Here is a 21,243-nt window from a genome sequence, read left to right as displayed (position 1 = left end):
TTATTCTAATTTCTTCCTAAGAAACAAATGTTTTCATTGTGTGCTCTACTACTTTTTCCTCTCTCCCTCTTCTACTTTCCTATGCAATTTAAAAGAAATTAATTGTTTTTCTGTAACTGTTTTGCTATGTTCTACTATAATTTTTTTCCTTTGTTTTAATTATAAAAGAAATTAGAAAAAACTAATAGTTTTCCTATAATTGTTTGTTGCAGGGTGCTTCACAATAATTTTTTCTTTCCTCTAATCTCTTTTGCAGTTAGAAGAAACAAATTGCAAAACTAACTAATTGTTCTTTTACACTAATATTAGTTGTTATAAAAGGGTTGGTCATTTGTCATTTATGATTTTATGAGTTTGCATCTACCTCCTTATATATACATATTGAAAACAATAATGTACAAGTATTTTGTAAGCATTTTGAATAAATGTGTGCCTGAGACTCGCGCTTCGCCTTGCATGTCACACATAGGTCCCAAGCACTAATTTGCGCCTCATTGCGCCTTGCGCCTTTGACAACTATGCAGGATATCAGCTGAAACTCAGTGCTACTGGTGCTTCACCCAGTACGCTTCCTCCCCTTGTTATGTACCTCATTCTTCCGTTTTTCTTTCTCACATCTACTTCATAGTTGTTCCCTTAACTCAGTATCAGTTTGTGAAAGCATATTGTATCAGCAGTACTCATTTCTATTTGTTTATTTTAATCTGCTGTATTTGTTTATATTAACTCGTAACGCCATGTAATGTGTTAGGTCAGTGTAAGAGGCTTGCTGTTATATATACAGCAATGCGCTTCATTTCAGTTGAGTTTTTTAGTTTAAATGAAATACGAAGTTAGTTCCTTCTTCAGATTCTCTCCCTATTCTGTTTATATTTTGCCCTAGGGTTTTCCTAAGATCTTTTCATGGTATCAAAGCCTTAGACGAAAGTCATGGCATCCAATCCTTCTCACAGTACCTCTTATTCTCTTCCTCCTCCTCAATCATTCTCCTCGCTTTCTACTGCTTTGCAATCTGATTTTGGTGCAATTGCGAAGGCTCTGAATTTTGTTCAGATTGAGGTCGATTCAAGAAATTATATTTTCTAGAAAGCTCAAGTGTTGGCTACCATTCAAGTGTTTGATCTAGTATTGTTTTTACACAAATCGACTCCTCCACCTAAGTATGTAGTTGATCCAGAAAGCAGTAATGCTGAGGCTACAAAATTGAACGAGGATTATATGAATTGGTTGAGATCTTATCAACTCCTACTTGGCTGGTTGTTTTCAACTATTGAACGAGAAGTTTTAGTTTAGGTAATTCAATGCAAATCTGCTGCAGAGGTATGGTCTATACTAGAAAATTTATATTCTAGACAGACAATTGCAAAGTCTTTCCAATTAAAGCAGCAATTAGGTTCCATCAAGAAATCTGATCTCTCCATTAATGATTACATACTAAAGATCAAGATGATAGGTCATTCTTTAGCAGCCATAGGACAACCTTTACAAGATAAAGAATTGTTGTTGGTGATTTTAAATGGCTTGGATCATGACTATGAAACAGTAGTTGGTCTTATAACCTATCAAATGGATGAGATAGACTTAGAGAAGGTTCAACATCTTCTCCTAATGCATGAGCAAAGATTAGCTTCACAAAATTTGCCACTATCATCTGTTGTTTTTGATTCATCTATGTCTTCAATGTCTGTAAATGTGGCTTCGTATTCATCTCAAGGAGGAAATGGATCTATAAATAATTCTAGAGGAGGTTATAACACTAGAGGAGGAAATTATGGTGCTAGAGGAGGTCAGGTAGAGGTAGATCATCTGGAAAAAGAATATACTATCAACTTTGTGGAAAACCGGGGCATTTTGTTGATAAATGCTATCACAGATTTGATAAAAAATTTCAGTGGAACTCTGGTCAGTCTTTTGAACGAGGTGGTTCAATTGGTCCTCATGCCTATCTAGCCTCTCATCGTGACTCTAACAAAGCCTACATGACTAAAATAGGATCTACTCATGGCATTCCTTATGGAACCATTTCTCAACCACCAGAAACTTATCAATCTCCACCTGTTCACTCTGATTCTTCCTAGTTTGTGGATTCAGGTGCCACAAATCACATTACTTCAAACCTCAACAACCTGTCTCTTCATTCTTCTTATCATGGTGATGACAAAGTGACTCTTGGTAACGGTAAGTCTTTACCTATCTCAAGTGTTGGTACCACACAGTTTTCGTCACTGGTTTCATTACCTATTGCTCGTCATGTTCCTCAAATAAAGAAAAACTTGATTAGTTATCTCAGTTAACTCGTGATAACAATGTCATAATTGAGTTTGATTCAAATTCTTGTGTGGTCAAAGACAAGGACTCTGGACTGGTGCTACTCCACAGTCATCTTAAGGATGGACTATACAAGCTGAATTCAGCATTTGTTCCCGCTTCAACCAGCAACTCCGTTCATTCTATCGAGCCTATTGTTTCCATTCAACCTAATACTTCTTTGAATACATGTAATAAACATTTTAGAAATGCATGTAATAAAAGGCACTCATTTTGTCATGAGTTACCAAATTACTGTAGATTCTTCACTTTGTAAACAATGGCATGCACGATTGGGGCATCCATCATCTCGTGTATTGCAACATATTTTAAATAAAATTCAAGTTCCTTGTTCATCTTCTATTCAATTTTGTGACTCTTGCAAAGTTGGGAAATTAAATCAGCTTCCATTTAGTGATTGTGATATTACAACTACAAAACCATTGGAACTTATCCATTCAAATTTATGGGGACCGTCTCCAAGTTTGTCCATAGAGGGCTATAGATATTATATTATCTTTATAGATGCTTATACTCAGTATACTTGGCTTTACCCTTTGAAACTTAAATCAGATGCATTACCTACCTTTATTACCTTCTATTAAACCTTAGGACTCTTAGATTATACCCTTAGGCGAGAAAACCCTCTCACATAAACCCTCTCCAACACTCTTTGATGCAATGGAAATATAAGAACAGAAAACATGAACAACAGAAAAGAAATTAACAGAATTGAAAAGATCAAACCATAAAGGAGACACAGCAAGTTTATCCTGGTTCAAGCCAATTTAATTGGCTCTACATCCAGCAGTCCAACACCCCAATTGAGCAACTTTTATTGAGAAGAAACTGATCAGTACAAAACTCAAGCCCTCTCTCAATCCTATCGCTCAAGTACCATCCTTATTCACTCCAAGAAAGCCCAAGAACTCAATACACAAGCCTCACTTTCTCTAAAACAAAAGTACTCACAATAGTAATCGAGAACTTGACAAGAGAGAAGATGATCTTAGACTGCTACCTTGCCCTCTTATTTATAGAGGAGGCGGAACCCCTTTAAAACTAACAACTATAGGGTATTTATAGTTAGACCCCCAATGATATATTAATTATACTTTGGTTTAAAAAAAACCTAACTGTCTAATTGCTTCCAGCCAAAAGTCATCAACGCTCCACTAATCTTCCAATCAGAAAACTCTAGGCAAACCTCAACACCTTCCATAAATTTGTTGAGCTTCAATACCATTCAAAACTCATAGCCTTACAAACTGATAATGGGGGGGAGTTCAAAGCCTTTTTTCCATATCTTAAAAGTCATGGAATTCAACCAAGGTTTTCATGTACTTATACTCATCAACAAAATGGAGTAGCAGAAAGAAAACATAGACATATTGCTGAAATGGGTTTAACTCTTTTAGCACACTCTCAAATACCTCTTAAATTTTGGGTAGATGCTTTCCAAACTGTAGTTCACACAATTAACTTCCTGCCTGCTTCTCCCATTCAATTTCTTACTCCATTTGAACTACTATATGGCAAACCATCGAATTATTTTTTTGTTGCAACCTTTTGGTTGTACTTGTTTTCCCTTCCTAAGACCCTATAACAAGCACAAATTTGACTTTCATTCCACAAAATGTGTGTTTCTAGGGTATTGTCACTCTCAAGCCGGGGGTATAAGTGTCTACATCCCTCTGGAAAGGTTTATGTTTCCAGGCATGTTCGGTTTAATCCAAATGAATTTCCTTTTCCTTCATTATTTGCTTCCTCTAGTACTTCTTCTTCTTCAATTAATGGGCTTGGGTATTCTACTTCTTACCTTCAATCATTTACTTCAAGTTCTTCCTCTCCGACAGTAGAACAGTCCTTAAATCCTTCCTCGTCACTTGTTATTTCAAATTCTAATGCCCTTAGTGCTTCTAATACTATGCCTATTGAAAGGGAACAACAGCCTATTCCTTCTTGTCCTCAAACCAAACCCAATTCTATTTCTAAACCCAAACTTGGTATTGCACCCTCTATTCATCCAATGATCACAAGATCTAAAGCTCAACAACTTGTCACCACCTCTCCTCATGCCTTAGTGAGTAGTATAGAACCTTCTTCAGTTCGTGATGCTTTGGTAGATTCCCGATGGTTGCAGGCTATGAAGGAGGAATTCTCAGTCTTGCAGCACAATCATACGTGGGATCTAGTTCCGGTTTCTAATGAGATGAATCTTATTGGTAGCAAAAGGGTTTTTCGAGTGAAATACAAATCAGATGGTTCAATTCTTAAGTACAAAGCTAGCTTGGTAGCTAAAGGATTTTTACAAACACCCGGCATAAAATATGGTGATACTTTTAGCCCTGTGGTGAAGGCTCCAACGATTAGAGTTATGTTTTCTCTAGCTGTTACATTTGGCTGGGACATCCAACAAATGGATGTCAATTATACTTTTCTTAATGGTGACTTAGTAGAGGCTATGTACATGACCCAACCGGAAGCTTTATGGATCCTAAGTACCCTTCTCATGTCTATAGACTGCAAAAATCTCTCTATAGTTTGAAACAAGCACCTCGTGCTTGGTATGTGAAGCTAAAATCTACTCTTCAGCAGTGGGGTTTTACCAGGGCGACATTCGATGCATCTCTCTTCATTAAATGTACTACTGCTTATGTGCTCTTTCTTTTAGTCTATGTTGATGATATTCTCATAACTAGTTCTGATTCTTCAGCTCTAAAGAAGTGTATTAAGATTTTGAGAATACTTTTGCACTAAAAACCCTAGGCTCAGTTAATTATTTTCTAGGGTTTGAAGCCTTTAGAGATGCCAGTGGGTCTTATTTGACTCAATCTAAATATACCCTGGATTTGTTGAAGAAAGCTGATATAACTGATTGTAAACCCTGTGCAACTCCTACATCGTCTGGATTTTGTCTCACTAATGAAGGTGAAGTGTTTTTTAATCCCTCATTATATCGGACTCTCATTGGATCTCTTCAATACCTAACCTTTACACGTCTAGACATAGCTTTTGTTGTGAATCGATTAAGTCAATTTTTAACTGCTCCTAAGCTGCAGCATTGGACTGCTTGTAAAAGGCTTCTCAGATACTTAAAAGGGACAATAGGTTATGGTCTATTCTTCTCTCCATCTCCAGGAGATTTGGCTATTTCAGTATATATAAATGCTGATCATGCAGGTTGCAAGATCACAAGGAGATCAACTAGTGGGCTTTGTGTCTATCTTGGGTCTAATTTGATTGTTTAGGGCTCAAGAAAACAAAATGTAGTTGCAAGATCAATGGGAGAAGTTGAATACAGGGCTATAACTCAAGGTGTAACTGAGCTACTATGGCTGAAATCTCTATTCACAAAGTTGGGATATCCTTGTAATATTTCTTCTAAGCCTATTGTATGGAGTGATAATTTGGCTACTAAGAGCATGGCCAAAAATCCTATTTTTCATGGTCGAACTAAGCACATTGAGGTTGATGTACATTTTATTCGAGAAAAGGTTGAAAATGGAGAAATTGAGATCAGATATGTGCCCACAAAACATCAGGTTGCTGACATTCTCACAAAAGGATTATCAAAGGATCGGTTTCAGTTTTTATGCAACAAGCTTGGCCTAAGGTTTTCTCCAGCTCACAGGGTTTCATATGCCTCTATAAACAATCAGCAACCAGAAGGAGAAGGGAGTCCTAATTGAGGGGGAATGTGAAAGCATATTGTATCAGCAGTACTCATTCCTATTTGTTTATTTTAATCTGTTGTATTTGTTTATATTAACTCGTTACGTCATGTAATGTGTTAGGTCAGTGTACGAGGCTTGCTGTTATATATACAGCAATGCGCTTCGTTTCAGTCTGAGTTTTTTAGTTTGAATGAAATACGAAGTTAGTTCCTCCTTCAGATTCTCTCTCTGTTCTGTTTGTATTTTGCCCTAGGGTTTTCCTAAGATCTTTTCACAGTTCTCTCACTCTCTCACTCCAGCAGCCCAGATCTCTCACTCCCTCACTTTCACCCTCACTCACTCAGCAGCTGTCAACCAGATCCATATGTGGTCCATTTTATTTTGTTTTATTCTTTTTTATTTTCTTAAAACCTCAACAATGTGGGAATCGCAAGCCCGAAGGCCAACTAGTTGTTAAACCCAAGTTTGTGGTTTTTTATTTTATTTTTTTGTTTTACACCTTATGTTATGTTATGTAGGGCATATTCTAGGTAATAATGATAGCATTTATGCTTCTATAAGTCTATTTTCTATTAAAAATTATTATATTTTTATGTATTTTTTGTACTATATAGTTATATATTATTAATTTGTTTATAACTATAAACCAAAAACAATAACCCTACTGTGTCCAGGATCGGTACCAAACTGTACCAAATACCAATAACAAATCCAATACTTTGTCTAGTACAGTATTTACAACTATGCCAGATGTCAATTGGAACCAAAAAAAATCCTCGATCACTACCCTCGCCAAGCCCCCCCCCCCCCCCCCCCCCCCCAAAAAAAAGAGGTTTAAGTAGGGAGGACAAGGAATTCCATCAAAACAATGTTTAAAAGAACAGACTGGGGTATCAGATCGAAAGTGAAGAGGTTCAAGGGACAATGGTTAGGCTAGGGTTGAACGGGGATGTATTTTAGCAAATAAATGTATATAATAGTTAAAACTATGATAAACAAATTTTTAAAAATAAAATTCATCCTATAATACTTATTAGTTTTTAAAATATATTAACAATTAGAAAAAGTGTATACAACAATATTAACACAAACATATGATGAAAATAAATAAAATACTTAAATTACAAATAAAAAATGGTAGATGGTACCTAAATAGTAGGCATCAACTCATTTCAAATATCTCAAATTTCTTATATTTAAAATAAGGTAAAATACACTGACCATCTGTGGGGTTTAGCCTAGAAGCAACCCCCACAGCTTGGAAATTACACTCAACTCCCTTGAGTTTAAAAAACATTTAGCACTTTGCCCCCGGAGTTAGTTAACTTCAATTAGTTTTTTTCAAAATGCCCAAAATACTATCACTTTCTCTCCCCTTCTCCAAGAAGGATGTGTTACCTTCCCTCTTCCCCCCCCCCCCTCTCTCTCGCTTTCTCTCTCCCTCCCCCCTCTCTTTTTCCCCCAAGGACACCACACCCCACTATGGGATTTGACAATGGCATTCAACATCACTAAACCCCTATGGGGTTCATCCCCTTCCACTCTCTCTCTCTCCCCCCTTCCAAGAGCCCAACTAGGTTCCAACAAACCCAAAACGCACTACATGGTGGTCGCCCAGCCACCACCAATAATTTTTCTTTTTTTTTTTTTTTGTTTATGTAATTACTAATTAGAGAGAGGACAGAGAAGGCAAGGGTAAAATAATCATTTTATATTACCCAATTTTCTAACAACATAGGAGGTCTCCATCATTTCCAAAACGTGGGGGGTAGCTTCTACAATGAAGGCAACCCCTCATGGGATTGTTATTGTAACCTAATCTTACAAATAAAATAAAAAGCAAAAAAAAAAAAAGTAATAAAACACCCGCCCAGTTCAGCTGGTTGAATTTGGCAAATTCCTAGTTCAACCGACCGGTTCAGTGGCTAGTTTTTGCTACCAACATAGCCAATTTGTTTATTGGTTCTCGATTAGCCAATTGGATCGGCAGATCCAGTCCGAATTTCAAAACAATGATTATTATCAATATAATCAGTCAAAGCAAGAACAAAGGAAGCTCTACTCTATGTGTCCAAGGGAGAACAACACAACTGCTTCAATTCCCAACATCAGAATTTACAGAGCCAGTTATATGCAAAATCCAAACAATTAGACAATTAAAACTCATAGGATGCCAGCAAGTTGGTGTCTAATAATCGCATGGGATGATTGAAATAGTTATCTCCACTCTTATGGAGCACCCATCCAATCACAGCCACTACCTATGAGGCCAACAGACTGCTGCAATCCCAATGCCAACGAATCATGTCGACTATTTTGAAGGAAAGGAGTGCACCCAATAGGTGGTATTTGAACAGTTGAACCACCAGAAGGGCTTAGAAGCCCATTATTCTTAATATTTTTTTTTTTCAAATGCCATGAGCATACTGAATGCCTCTACATCGCTGTCCTGTGGATTCCTCACACACCTACTTAACAGATGAAGAAAAGTTGAGTGTGAAATTTCCCAGCTAAAAGTTCAGAAAACAAATATTCGTCATTCTACTGAATTCGTCATTCCGCAAATTCAGGCCTCGGAAACTCCACGGATGACACGAAGAAAATATGACAGCAGTGATATGACTCAAATCCAAGGGCGTGAAACAGAAATTTGATCGGCAGCAAAAGAGGAGAACAACTCATCAGCACATGATAAAGCACTAAAGAAGCGGACAATGACGTACTCCCGCATTCAATGCTCCCAACCCTAAACCCCCAAATTCAAAGAAACAACACAAAAACCAATGAACCGATAGCGTAAGAACCTCACCGGCATAGCACCGGACTCGAACCGCCGGGCGTAATCCTCGGCGACCATGGAAGCGACGGCTGCCTTCCTCTGCATGGCGGCGCGCTTGGTCTTCGCCGACAGCAACACCTCGTCTTCATCGCCGAGGGCGGCCTCGGCCAGCAGCGGTGGCGGCGGCGGGGGCGGGACGACCTTGGGAACGAGGACCTGGACGGTGCCGGAGTCGCGAGGCCTATGGAGGCTGGGATCGGCGCGCAAGGCCTCAATTGTGGCCACCGTCTCCAGGAACTCATTCCGGCTCTTGTCGGTCCGCAAGCCGAGGGGAAACCCTAGGGAGCAGAAGCAGATTCGCTGGCTGAAAGAGAAAGAGAGGGTTTCAGAGAGAGAGAGAAGGAGAAGCAAATTTATAGAGAAGGGGAAGGGGAGGGAGGGAGAGAGTACCATGTAATTGGGCAAGCGACGTGAAAGGCCATGCCCCTCGACGACAACTACTACTACTACTACTACCAGATTTCAATTTTCGGTTGATCCGAGTTTAAGCCAAGCCAGCCACCGGGAGATTGATAACTGATTTGACTTAATTTTCCCTAAAAATTTAAATCAGAAATCAGAAATCAGAAATCAGAAGAATAGTGAAAATGAATTGGGGGTTTCTCCGAATATAACCTTCGCAATAAAATAAATAAAAGGTCACTTGTGATGGAGACGCTGTGAGGAGTGTTCGACCCTTTTCTTTTTACGAGGGGGAGGGGGAGGGGGAGAGGGAGAGGAGAGAGAGAAAGGGGGGAGGGGTAGGGTAATAAATGAGATGGAGGAAATAAATAATGAGTTATTTAGTTAAATGATATTATTTTTTTATGATTATTTCTCTTTTTTTTGTTTTTTGTTTTTTTAGAGTAAATTATCTCCCAACATTGTTTTAGTTTAAAAAATGGTTATATATTTTTTTATAACACTCATTTGTAAACCCTAATTAATAAGTTACATTAAAGCTAAATTATAGAATAATGGATGACGGGGTGAATGAATAATGAGCCATTTGATTAAATGACGTCTTTTTCTTTTATTTATAATTATTTCTTTTCTTTTTTATTTTTATTTTCTCTATAATAATTTCTTTTCTTTTTTGTAACACTCATCCGAAGAACCAACCATGCGTGGGCATCTAAAGACCCATGTGCCCCAACCACCTGAAGACCTTATCCGCGGCCAGCCATCCAAAGACCCTTTTCGTTCACCCAATGCACCCATGCACACCCTTCTTACCACACGTCCACTACACACCCTTTGGCTAAGGTACTAGCGTGCCTCTCCACGCACATCAAATGCCTCACCATACCCCATACCGTGCCGCAAGCTCTTCCTTCATGAGTACCCATGGATAACCTTTCCAGACATCTGCGTAAGCATCTGATCAAGTCTCTGGTGACCGCTCAAGTCACCCAAAAACCCACAAGATCTCACCCTCTGTCACCTTACAGCGATAAGGCTAGCCTCTTAAGGCTCTCCTTCCTCCAGGACCTTTCTCTTGATGGGGGTTTCTCACCTACATCCCTCTATGCATGCCAAATCGTGGGACCACCAGATGCTACAAGAGAGTCATGCACTCCTTACATCCACGTGTCACGTGCCAATCACATGTCTTAATCACAATCGACCTCTATAAATACCTGATTCTTTGGTGTCACTTACATGAAGAGTTCACCTACACAGTTCATTCATACTACTCACCCAAGCACCTCCTTACAGTGCACCCACGCTATTCGTGCATTACACCTGAGCATACTACTTCTCACTGCATCTTTACTTCTTCATAACCTATGCTGACTTAAGCATCACAGGGCCCACGTGGGAGGAATCCCTACGAGTCTTTTGACTATCTTTTGTCTTACAGACCCTTCGAAAGACTCATCCAAGAACTTTACAAGCACCATCTGGAGACACTTCCAAGGCCACCCTACTCTCTAGTGGTCATTCTATCATGCTCCTTTTGTTCTCTATCCTTCTGCTCCCTCAAACAATGGGTCGAGCCCCTAGTTGTCGATCTCATCTAGTGGTTACTACCTCTTTATTCTCGTCAGGCCCTACCCACTGTTTGCTGAGGTTTCTAGACATATAAATTTTAATTATTGTATCCTTACAATAACAATTTGACATTATTCGTGGGAAACGAGCGAAAAGTGAAATTTTATGGTGAGATAAACGAGGTCAATGATGACGTGAATATACACCTGAGAATCACTATAACTCAAGAAGATGCTAGGGGAGCTGGAATTCACCTTGCGAATTCTTCTAAATAATATCTCGATTCTTCGGTTTCTTCATATTCTGACCTTTTGGTCTTCTAGCACTCTCATATTTTGGTTTTTCGGTATTTTGGTGTTCTAATGCCCTTATGTACTGATCATGGATGTAAGCTTCACTCGAACCATGTGAACACAAGCTTATTTATCTATATGGCAAATGTAGGCTCCACCCAAACCGTGTGAGCAATAGCTTGTATATCTCTGGATCGCGGATGTAGGCTCTACCCGAACTGCATGAACAAGAGCTCGTATATCTCTTGACTACAAATAAAGGTTCTATCCAAGCCACGTTAATGAAAGCATCTATATCTATCAAGTTATCATCCTACATCTTTATCTTCTCGGGTATCTGTAAGGATCTTCTCTTAAAGCATCTATAATTCTCTCTTGCAACGCCTATGGTTATTCTATAGCATTTGCTGCTAACCATGACAACCAAAGGATAATAAAGGCCTATCATCCACCCTCAATGGAGTTCTTATGTATCCAACTTTTCCTAATGTTATGCCTCTCTCTTGAATGTGTTAACTCATACACCCAAGCTTGAGATATATGGAGACATCAAGCGTATGGCACATCTTCACTTCGCTAAACAAGACAACATCCTAGGCTCAACACACACCCCTAATAATTGCCTGTTGTCACTAACTATATACACAGATACTAATGTATCTTTCTTGCTTGCTTTGTTTTGTAGTTATGCAATACCTGAAGGCGTGAAGTTTAAGGGTTGAGCTTGAGTTGTGCTGGGGAGCAAAATGCATAGTATCCCCTCACTCGGACAAGTCTTACTTGTGCTCACCTCAAGGCAATCTTCAATGTACTTAGGTGTGCTAGCCAAACATGACTTACCTTCTTTCCAAAGATGATGCCCTGTGACGCCAACATATGAATGGGTAGTCCGATTAAGGCTCAATTATCTTGATGTTAGGTGATGATCATATTCGAGGCTAGGACCTGGCTGGGGACCTAGTGTTAGGATTGTGAGTCTCAGCCCTTGAGGTTTGGGACACATCGGGCTTGGACAATAGCCCAAGCGTTGGGGCAATTAGTGATAATCCAAGGCAACCTGATAGCGATAGTTAGCATGTTGCACCAGTTGAGGCCCCAGCCTTCATGCTAATGGATCAACTGGGCCAACATGTGCCATTTGAGGCCCTAGATCTAATCTCAGCCCACAGTTCAGTCACAGAAGGCCAACCCAACCCAGCAAGATGAAGCCCACAAGATTAGACCCATCATAGGCCCAATCCAGCAAGCCCACGAGCCCAACTCGTGAAGATCAGAAGCCAATAGACCAACAACCAAGTCAGCATTCTCTTCATCTAGCTTCCATAAATTATTCCTTTAATAGTTCCTTTAATTGTTCTTTTATTTCAACAATTATGTATTCTCTTTTAATTACAACATTCATGTAGATTCATTTATGTTAAGCATGCATGCATTGCATTAATGTGCTGACCAACCAGAAGGTCAGGGACAACCATCTATATAAGGCTTTGATCTGCCTTCTATTTGAGACTTTTGAAGAGAATAGAAATCCAAAATTACCTATGTGTCTTCACACCTTTGATTTCTCTGTTCTATCCTAAGATAGTTAGGTGAAAATCACCATTCCGAGAACTAGGGTATCCATCACTGATGCTCTCGTTGAAAGGTGACCTATCCTCTCTTTCGAAGCTCTAGTGCATGGAAGACGTTCTTAGAAGTTCTTGTCTATCCAATAGTCATCTAAGAATGGCAGGACAAACGCATAGGGATCGCATTGAGAATCTGGAGAACATGGCCAACACCATGGACAAAAGATTCTCATAGGTGGAGTAGACCCTGCAGAATCTGACCATCTTGATGCAGTAACAACAACAACAGACGCCAAGGCGTGGCAGTAGCCGTTCGTCTTCCCACAGGCGGCGATCTACTACCTCAGCTAGCCAGAGGTCCGATTCCGGCTCTGATGGTGGATCGGAGACGGATGGAAGAGGTAGCAGCTGGAACCCCACACACAACACCCACCTAACATTCAAACCACCATTGTACTTTCCAATATTTTCTGGTAAGGATCCCATTTCTTGGCTTAACCGGGCCAATATATTTTTCAAGTCACAAGATATGTGTAGCAAAGAGAAGGTGGAGTATGCCACCTATTTTCTTGAAGGCAAGGCTAACCATTGGTGGTAGTGGCTGTCACAGGCATACGAGAATCAAGGCAAGAGCATCCATTGGAAAGATTTCAAACAGGAGGTACGAACTCATTTTGGGCCTATCGGCTATGTTGATTATGATAAAGTCCTATCCAAGATGCGCCAGATAGGATCTTTAATGGACTACCAGAAGGAATTCGAACGGGTGGCAAAGTAAGTCAACGACTGGCCGGAGAAGGCACAAATTGGGGAGTTTATTGAGGGCCTATATCCAGATATCATTGCAGATGTCAAGCTTCACTAGCTAACCAGCCTACGCCAGGCAATCAATATTGCCCCACTAAAGGATGATTAGTTGCGCGCCATGTGCAAAGCCATAACTTATAAGAGCCCTATTATAGCCGAATCTATTTCTGGGGCTCAGAAGGCCAAACCGCCACCTATGTCACAAGCTACAACCAACAAGCGCATACTACCAGGAGTTAAGAGGCTATCATGGACAAAGATGCAGAAGAGGCGCGAGCAAGGCCTCTGTTTCAATTACAATGAAAAGCTCACCCCAGGCCACAAGTGCAAGGTGACACAATCTTTTTCTGATCGAGGTAGATAACTCACCAGATGAGAAGGAAGATGAAGAGGCAGAGCCAAACATGCCCTTTGACACTATTGCAATCAATAGCGAGGTGGAGGCTGAGGATCTATTAGAGGTGTCCCTTCATGCTCTAGCAGGATCAACAGGGTCACAAACCATACGGGTGACAACAATGCTTAAGGGTAAAGTTGTTAGCCTACTAATTGATAATGGCTTAACCCACAATTTTATCAGCACCAAAATTGCCCACAAGCTCCAGATCCCGACTATCAGCATTGAGCCCTTTGAGGTGTGAGTAGCCACCGGAGAGCACCTGACATGCACACAGTAGTGAAAAGTTGTAAGTTTGAAAATCCAACTCATTACTGTTATTGTAGATTTGTATGCCATACCATTGGCTGGAGTAGACATAGTACTAGGTGTGCAATGGCTAGCCCAATTGGGCAAGGTTGTGTTTGATTACAAGTAGATACCGATGGAATTCACCTTAGTGGGCTTACAACTTCGCTTGGCTATGCACCCGGGTGTCGTCCGAGCAGCCGAAGTGAATGTCATATAGAAATTGATCCGAGCAGGCAGCAAATGCTATGCCATTCAGATAGTGTCTCAACCACAGGGTCCCGACAGCTCTCAAGCGAAGGATGAGGTGGAATTGCCTGCTGACATACAGGCAGTCTTGGCCAAGTTCCCTACAATAGTGCAGGAGCCCACAAACCTGCCACCAAGCCAGCCTTTCGACCATTGCATTCCCCTGTTGGACGAGCAGCCCATTAATGTAGCCCCCTACAGATATGCCCACCACTAGAAACCAAAGATTGAAAGGCAAATGAATGAGATGTTTCAGAAAAATTTGGTGCGGCCCAGTACCAGTCCATTCCTATCACCAGTCTTGCTGGTTAAGAACAAAGATGGAACTCATCGCTTTGGTATTGATTACCAAGCGCTCAACAAGGTGAAAGTGAAGGACAGATTTTCGATTCCATCCATTGATGACATGTTAGATGAGTTAATGAGGTGAACAATCTTTACAAAGCTGGACTTACGGGCAAGCTACCATCAGATCCGGATGCACCCAGAGGACATACACAAGACAACATTTTGGACACATCATGGGCATTACGAGTACATGGTCATGCTATTCGGCCTGTGCAACACACCATCAACCTTCCAAGCGGCCATGAATCACGTGTTCTAGCACATGCTACATAAGTTTGTGCTAGTATTTTTCGTTGATATACTGGTTTATTCGAAGTCCAGGGACTAGCAATTATAGCACTTGGAGCAAGTCTTGAGCATACTGGCCTGAGAAAGTTTCTGCATCAAACTGTCCAAGTGTGCCTTTGGGCAGTCAGAGTTGGAGTATCTGGGACACAGTATCTACCCTGATGGTGTCAAGCTAGAGCCACAGAAGATTGTTGTCGTACAGTCATGGCCTAAGCCAAATAATGTTTCCCAGCTCAGCGGATTCTCAGCTACTGAAGAAAGACAAGTTTCAGTGGACAGAAGAGGCTGACCAGGCCTTTGCAGCACTGAAGCAAGCCATGACGTGCACCCCCATCTTAGCTATGCCAAATTTCTCGCAGCCATTTGAAGTCCATGCAGATGCCAACAACATAGGCATTGGCGCAGTACTGTGTAGTAAGGTCGACTTGTGGCCTATCTGAGCAAGGCGCTTGGCCCAGTAAGGCCACATGGTCTGCCTACGCCAAGGAAATGTTAGCGGTTATTGAAGCAGTCAGGGTATGGAGACCCTATTTCTTAGGGCAGCGATTCCAAATTGTGATTAACTAGCAGCCTTTGAGGCATCTATTGGAGGAGCTCATAGTAACCTCAAATCAATAGAACTATGTGGCCAAACTGATGGGGTATGATTATAAGATTGTCTACCGACTAGGGGCACAGAACAAGGTTGTTAATGCCTTATCTCGACGGGACGATAGTGCCCAGTTGTTGCCTGTCACAGGGCCAACGTGGGCTATTTGGCAAAAAATTCGTGATGCACTTGAGAAAGACCAGCATAGCTAGGAATTGATACAAGCCAGCACAAGCACAAATGCAGTGAGTGATTATGAATTCCGTAATGGCATACTACTACGCCGAGGGAAGGCGTATGCGCCAAATGCTAATGATCTGCACACTACCCTAGTATGACATTTTCATAACCCACGAGAAGGATGACACTCGGGCATTTACTGCACCTAGAAGCACCTTAATCAGCTCTTTCATTTGGAGGGCATGAAGCAGCAAGTGGCCAAGCATGCGGCTGAATGTGACATTTGCCAGCGTGTCAAGAGTGATTCTACCCAGCCAAGTGGATTGCTACAGCCACTACCCGTGCCAGAGCAGATATGGGAAGTCTTGAGCATGGATTTTGTCGAGGGACTACCAAAGTCACAATGGTATTCTTCCATTCTGGTTGTGGTAGACTGACTCAGTAAGTACGCCTATTCCATACTGCTCGTGCACCCTTTCACTTCACAGTCTGTTGCGTGAGTATTCATGCAAACTATGGTCCGTTTGCATGGCCTACACAAAAGCATTGTGACAGATCGAGACAAAATCTTTACCAGTCATTTTTGGAAGGAGCTTTTCACGACCATGGGGACAGAGCTATCAACAAGCTCATCCTATCACCCACAGACGAACGGATAGGTTAAGGTCACTAACTGCACATTGGAGTAGGGGTGTGCAAAAAATCAAGTAAACCGATTTAACCGAACCAACAGAACTGGTCGGATTGGTTCGGTTCGGTTAGTCATAATGATCGGTTTGGTTTCAATTACTCATTTTGCAAAAATCAGTTATTCGGTTCTGTTATTTTGGTAAAAATAACCAAAAACCGAACCGAACCGTGTAGGCACCCCCTCAAACCGAACTGGAACACCTCTCACGAGGGCACGACACCCCATGTCTATACTGCCAGAAATTTTTTCTCATCGACCTTCTCTGAGTTATCTCTCTCTCTCTCTCACCATTTCATTTTCATCCTACTGATCCCAGATCTCCCTCCACCATCCCTCGTCGTTGTCGATGGCAAAGACGAAGGCTCTTCAAGGCTTCATAGTCCGTAGACCAGAGAGAAAACCCAGAAGGCGGAAGAACTGAACCGACCCTTGGTCCTTCAGTTTGCTCGGCCCCCATATGATGTCGTCGTTAACGCCGATGTGATGCTTCCTCTCTCCCTCCTATGCCGACTGTTCTTTCTGTCGAAGCAACCACTTCCGACGCTTTCGCTCTAACGTCGACGCTGACTTGGATCTCTAACAAAGCAACGCCGACTTCAATGCCTACGAGTCACTGCTCTCCCTTTGATAAGTTTTCGACAACTTCTTTTTTTTTTAGAAACGTTTTAACTATAGAATTAATTTTTAGATCTACAAATAATAAACCGTCCAATCAAACTAATTTTTGGATATATGAATCACTGTGATTGGGGGAATCCAATGATCGATTTCGATCATTGGAATCACCGGCTAGCTAGGTGACCAACAATAACAGATGTTCAATCTCTTTCGTATTCTAGGTTAGTTCAGTTTTCGATCCGGTTCAGTTACCATGATTTAGGTTTTGGTTAGTAGGTTAGTCGATCAGTTCGATTCGGTTATTATATGTTGGTCGATTCGGTTCGGTTGTTATATGCTGGTCGGTTCGGTTCGGTTAGTAAATTTTGAACGATTCAGTTCAGTTATAACTGATTGCACACCTTACACTGGAGCAATACTTGCACTGTTTTTCATAAAGCAACCCGCACACATGAGCTAACCAAATTGCATGGGCAGAGTACTGTAATAATGCATCCTACCATTAGTCCTTAGGGCGTAGCCTGTTTGAAGCAATATATGGGCGGACACCTCCTACACTGGTGTCTTACACTCCATAGTCCGCTAAGATCGATACTATTGACTGAGAGCTAGTGGATAGTGATGAGCTATTAGAGGAACTGAAAACCCACTTGTCAAAGGCTTAGACTCGTATGAAGAACTATTATGATTAGAGGCGTCAAGACCGGCAGTTCCAGAATAAGCACTTAGTCTATGTTAGGCTACGGCCACGGAGGCAAAATAGCGTAACACTTGCAGCCAAGATGAAGTTTAGCTACCACTATTATGGGCCTTACAAGATTTTAAAGAAGATAGGACCAGTTGACAACAAACTGGATTTGCCCGCAAACACCCATGTCCACCCAGTGTTCCATGTGTCCCAACTTAAGCCCAATGTAAGCCATTTGACCGATGTGGTGCATGATCTGCCCAAGCTCAATGAAGATGCCAAGCTGCTAATCTAACCCTTGTGGGTCCTAGACTACTGTGTGGTTAAGAAGAACAAAAAGAAGACACCTGAGGCCTTGGTTCAGTGGGAAAACCTTTCACCGAATGAAGCTACATAGGAGTCAACTCAGTACTTGGCCTATTAGTTTCTGCACCTGCACCTTTCAGGACAAGATGCTTCCGAGCGAGGAATGTTAGGATCGCAAGTCTCAGCCCTTGAGATTCGGGACACATTGGGCTCGGACAACAGCCCGAGCGTTGGCGCAGTTAGCGATAATCCGAGGTAACCCAATAACGATAGTCAGCATGCTGCGCCAGTTGAGGCCCCAGCCTTCATGCCAATGGATCAGCTAGACCAGCATGTGCCATTTAAGGCGCCAATTCTAATCTCAGCCCACAGAAGGCCAACCCAACCCAGCAAGATGAGCCCCACAAGACTAAGCCCACCACAGGCCCAGTCCAGCAAGCCCACGAACCCAACTTGTGAAGACTAGAAGCCAAGAGACCAACAACCAAGTCATCATTCTCTTTATTTGGCTTCCATAAATTATTCCTTTAATAGTTCCTTTAATTGTTCTTTTATTTCAGCACTTATGTATTCTCTTTTAATTCCAGCATTAATGTAGATTTATTTATGTTAACCATGCATGCATTGCATTAATGTACTAACCAACCAAAGGGTCAAGGATAACCATCAATATAAGGCTTTGATCTGCCATCTATTTGTGTAACATCCCGCATCGAGCAATAGGAAGGACCGAAACAACTTACCCTGATGGGCCTACGCAAACTTTCCAGGAGGTCACCCATCCTTAAGCTTTCCAAGCTCAAGCATGTTTAACCCGGGAGTTTTTTGCCTACATTTAACTTAAAAGGTATCCAATAGATGTTGTTTTATTTCTTACTTATCCTCAATATATACTACCCCTTTTTGGGCTCTTGGGGTATTACATGCTCCCCCCCTTGAGCACATGACGTCCTTGTCATGCGACCTTACAATTGGTTCCAGCTCTCCCCCGTTCAGTGTCCCCGGTCCAGTACCCCCAGCCTTTAGCTAGTACATGGTCCCTTGTCCAGTACCCCCAGCCATTGGCTAGTACACAGTTCCAATACATGGTCCGGGTTGATTTTGATACCACCTGTAACATCCCGCATCAAGCGATAGGAATGATCGGAACAACTTACCTTGATAGGTTTACGCGAACTTCCCAGGGGGTCACCCATCGTTAAGCTTCCCCCAGCTCAAGCATGCTTAATCAGAGAGTGTTTTGACTACATTCAACCCAAAAGATATCCACCTAGTGTTGTTTTCTTCCTTACTTATCCTCAATATATACTACGATTCTCCAAGCTCTTGGGGTATTACATTTTGAGACTTTTGAAGAGAATAGAAATTCGAAATTGCCTAAGTGTCTTCACACTTTTGATTTCTCCCTTCTATCCTAAGATAATTAGGTGAAAATCACCCTTTCGAGAACTAGGACATCCATCACCTAGTCCCTAGCCTCAACCCAACCTTAGCAATTCATAAAATTGTTATCCCCATCTGAGGTGAGACACAAGAGTGAGCTATAAGAAAAAATCTTTACTACTTCCTAGCTCGGGAAATGAATATTCAAGCTGCATGAAATGAACACATTCTTCAAGCAGCAACCCTTCTTCAGGCACAAGGTATTGTTGGATATCAGCCTTTAAGACCAATTCTTAGTGACAGAAATGGACTCGATCCTGTAATTATTTAATTATTAATAAAAATGCAAGTTTATGTTTTAATTTAAATTGTAATATGGTTTAAATTAAAACATATATCCATTAGTATAATAAGGAATGAATATCATCCTTAAGAGTTAAGATTGTGAGGGGTGGTTAATCTACAATTCATTATGCTATAAACATGTTCCTAGCTATAGGTTTCTTAATGTGAATAATAGCAACTGGTAAAGGCTAGAACATCGTCTTCCTCCTTATTCAATATGACATGTTGAAGATAAATATTGGTGACTTTCATGTCATTTTGTATGAGATATAAAAGGAATATGATCAAGTACTCGTTAAATGAACGAGTTCACTAAACATGACTATTAACGTCAACTCACATGGGTCCTTACTCCTTGTTAATGATTCAATATTAGTTGTGTATGTGCAACTAGTTCTTAGACCTGAGATTAGGAGATGACATAGATGCTTGTACATTAGTGGATTAGGAAATCAATGATGTTATATAATTGTTCTATTCAAGAAGAATTATACATATCTATGTGCTTAATCTAGTGGTGTAAAAGGTTTGTGTACATCAGATATGGAATCCATCACATCGGGCCATGTGAAGAGAATAACCTATGCGATCCAATAATTACTTGACGATAAATCCTTGACTGAGATATTATGACGATAAAAAGTGTATTCTGATAGTGATTTTTTGCAAGTGTACGAATCGCACAAGTAATATAGCACTAAGTAAAAATGTTGTTCCCACAAGAATCGATTGATAATTATCAAAATTATATTAACTCCAATGTTATTTAAACAATTGATTAAGTGATGAACTAACTAATTTAAGATAACAAAATGAAATAATAACACATAAAATAAATATAAAGAATTTCAAGTTTTGCAGAGCACTAGGATATTTCAATTTCACCTAAATAATCTAATTTAAATTGAATGGTTGACAATCCAAATTTAATTATTCATGCAAAGATAATTAACTACACAAATCAAACTTTTACTTCCATTCCAATTATATTCTTGTGGTATTTATTATATAAATCAAGTTATAGATTTTTCCTTTCAATCTAAATCTATATCAACGTGTCAATCAAATATTGGCCAAGTATTTGATAGCATTAAGCATAAAATAAACACATGCATAAATAAAGAAAATCAATCCATGAAAATTAAATTATCATATTTAAATTATATTAAAATACCCTAGTTATAGAGTTTAGTTTCATATTACAAATAATAAAATTCATAACAAAATAAATGAACATAAATATAGCATTTAAAGGAAATGGACGAAGAGAATAAAAATTCATTTGATATGCAAAAAAATTTTCTCCAAAAATATTGTCACCAATTCTTGAAGAAAATCCCAAAAATTCTCCATCAATAATGTTTCATTTCTCTACTCCTTCAAACTCTCTCCCGTTTGCCTCTTCTCT

General features: G+C 40.4%; 1 protein-coding gene across 1 annotated transcript in view; it reads right to left on the bottom strand.

Moving 5' to 3' along the window:
- LOC127787255 (uncharacterized) overlaps positions 1–9,378 on the bottom strand; it is a 58,933-nt gene extending 49,555 nt beyond the window's left edge. Inside the window, exons 1-2 of the mRNA XM_052315216.1 lie at positions 9,214–9,378; positions 8,794–9,127 (exon numbers count right to left, since the gene is read on the bottom strand). Of these exons, the coding sequence (XP_052171176.1) occupies positions 8,794–9,127; positions 9,214–9,245 (366 nt within the window). The 5' untranslated portion in view covers positions 9,246–9,378. The remainder of the gene's footprint in view (positions 1–8,793; positions 9,128–9,213) is intronic.
- Positions 9,379–21,243: the final 11,865 nt, after the last annotated feature.

Source organism: Diospyros lotus, chromosome 12, assembly GCF_014633365.1.
Source record: "Diospyros lotus cultivar Yz01 chromosome 12, ASM1463336v1, whole genome shotgun sequence".
Taxonomy (NCBI): domain Eukaryota; kingdom Viridiplantae; phylum Streptophyta; class Magnoliopsida; order Ericales; family Ebenaceae; genus Diospyros; species Diospyros lotus.
Note: the sequence above shows the minus strand (reverse complement) of the source record. Positions and strands in the feature narration are given on the sequence as shown.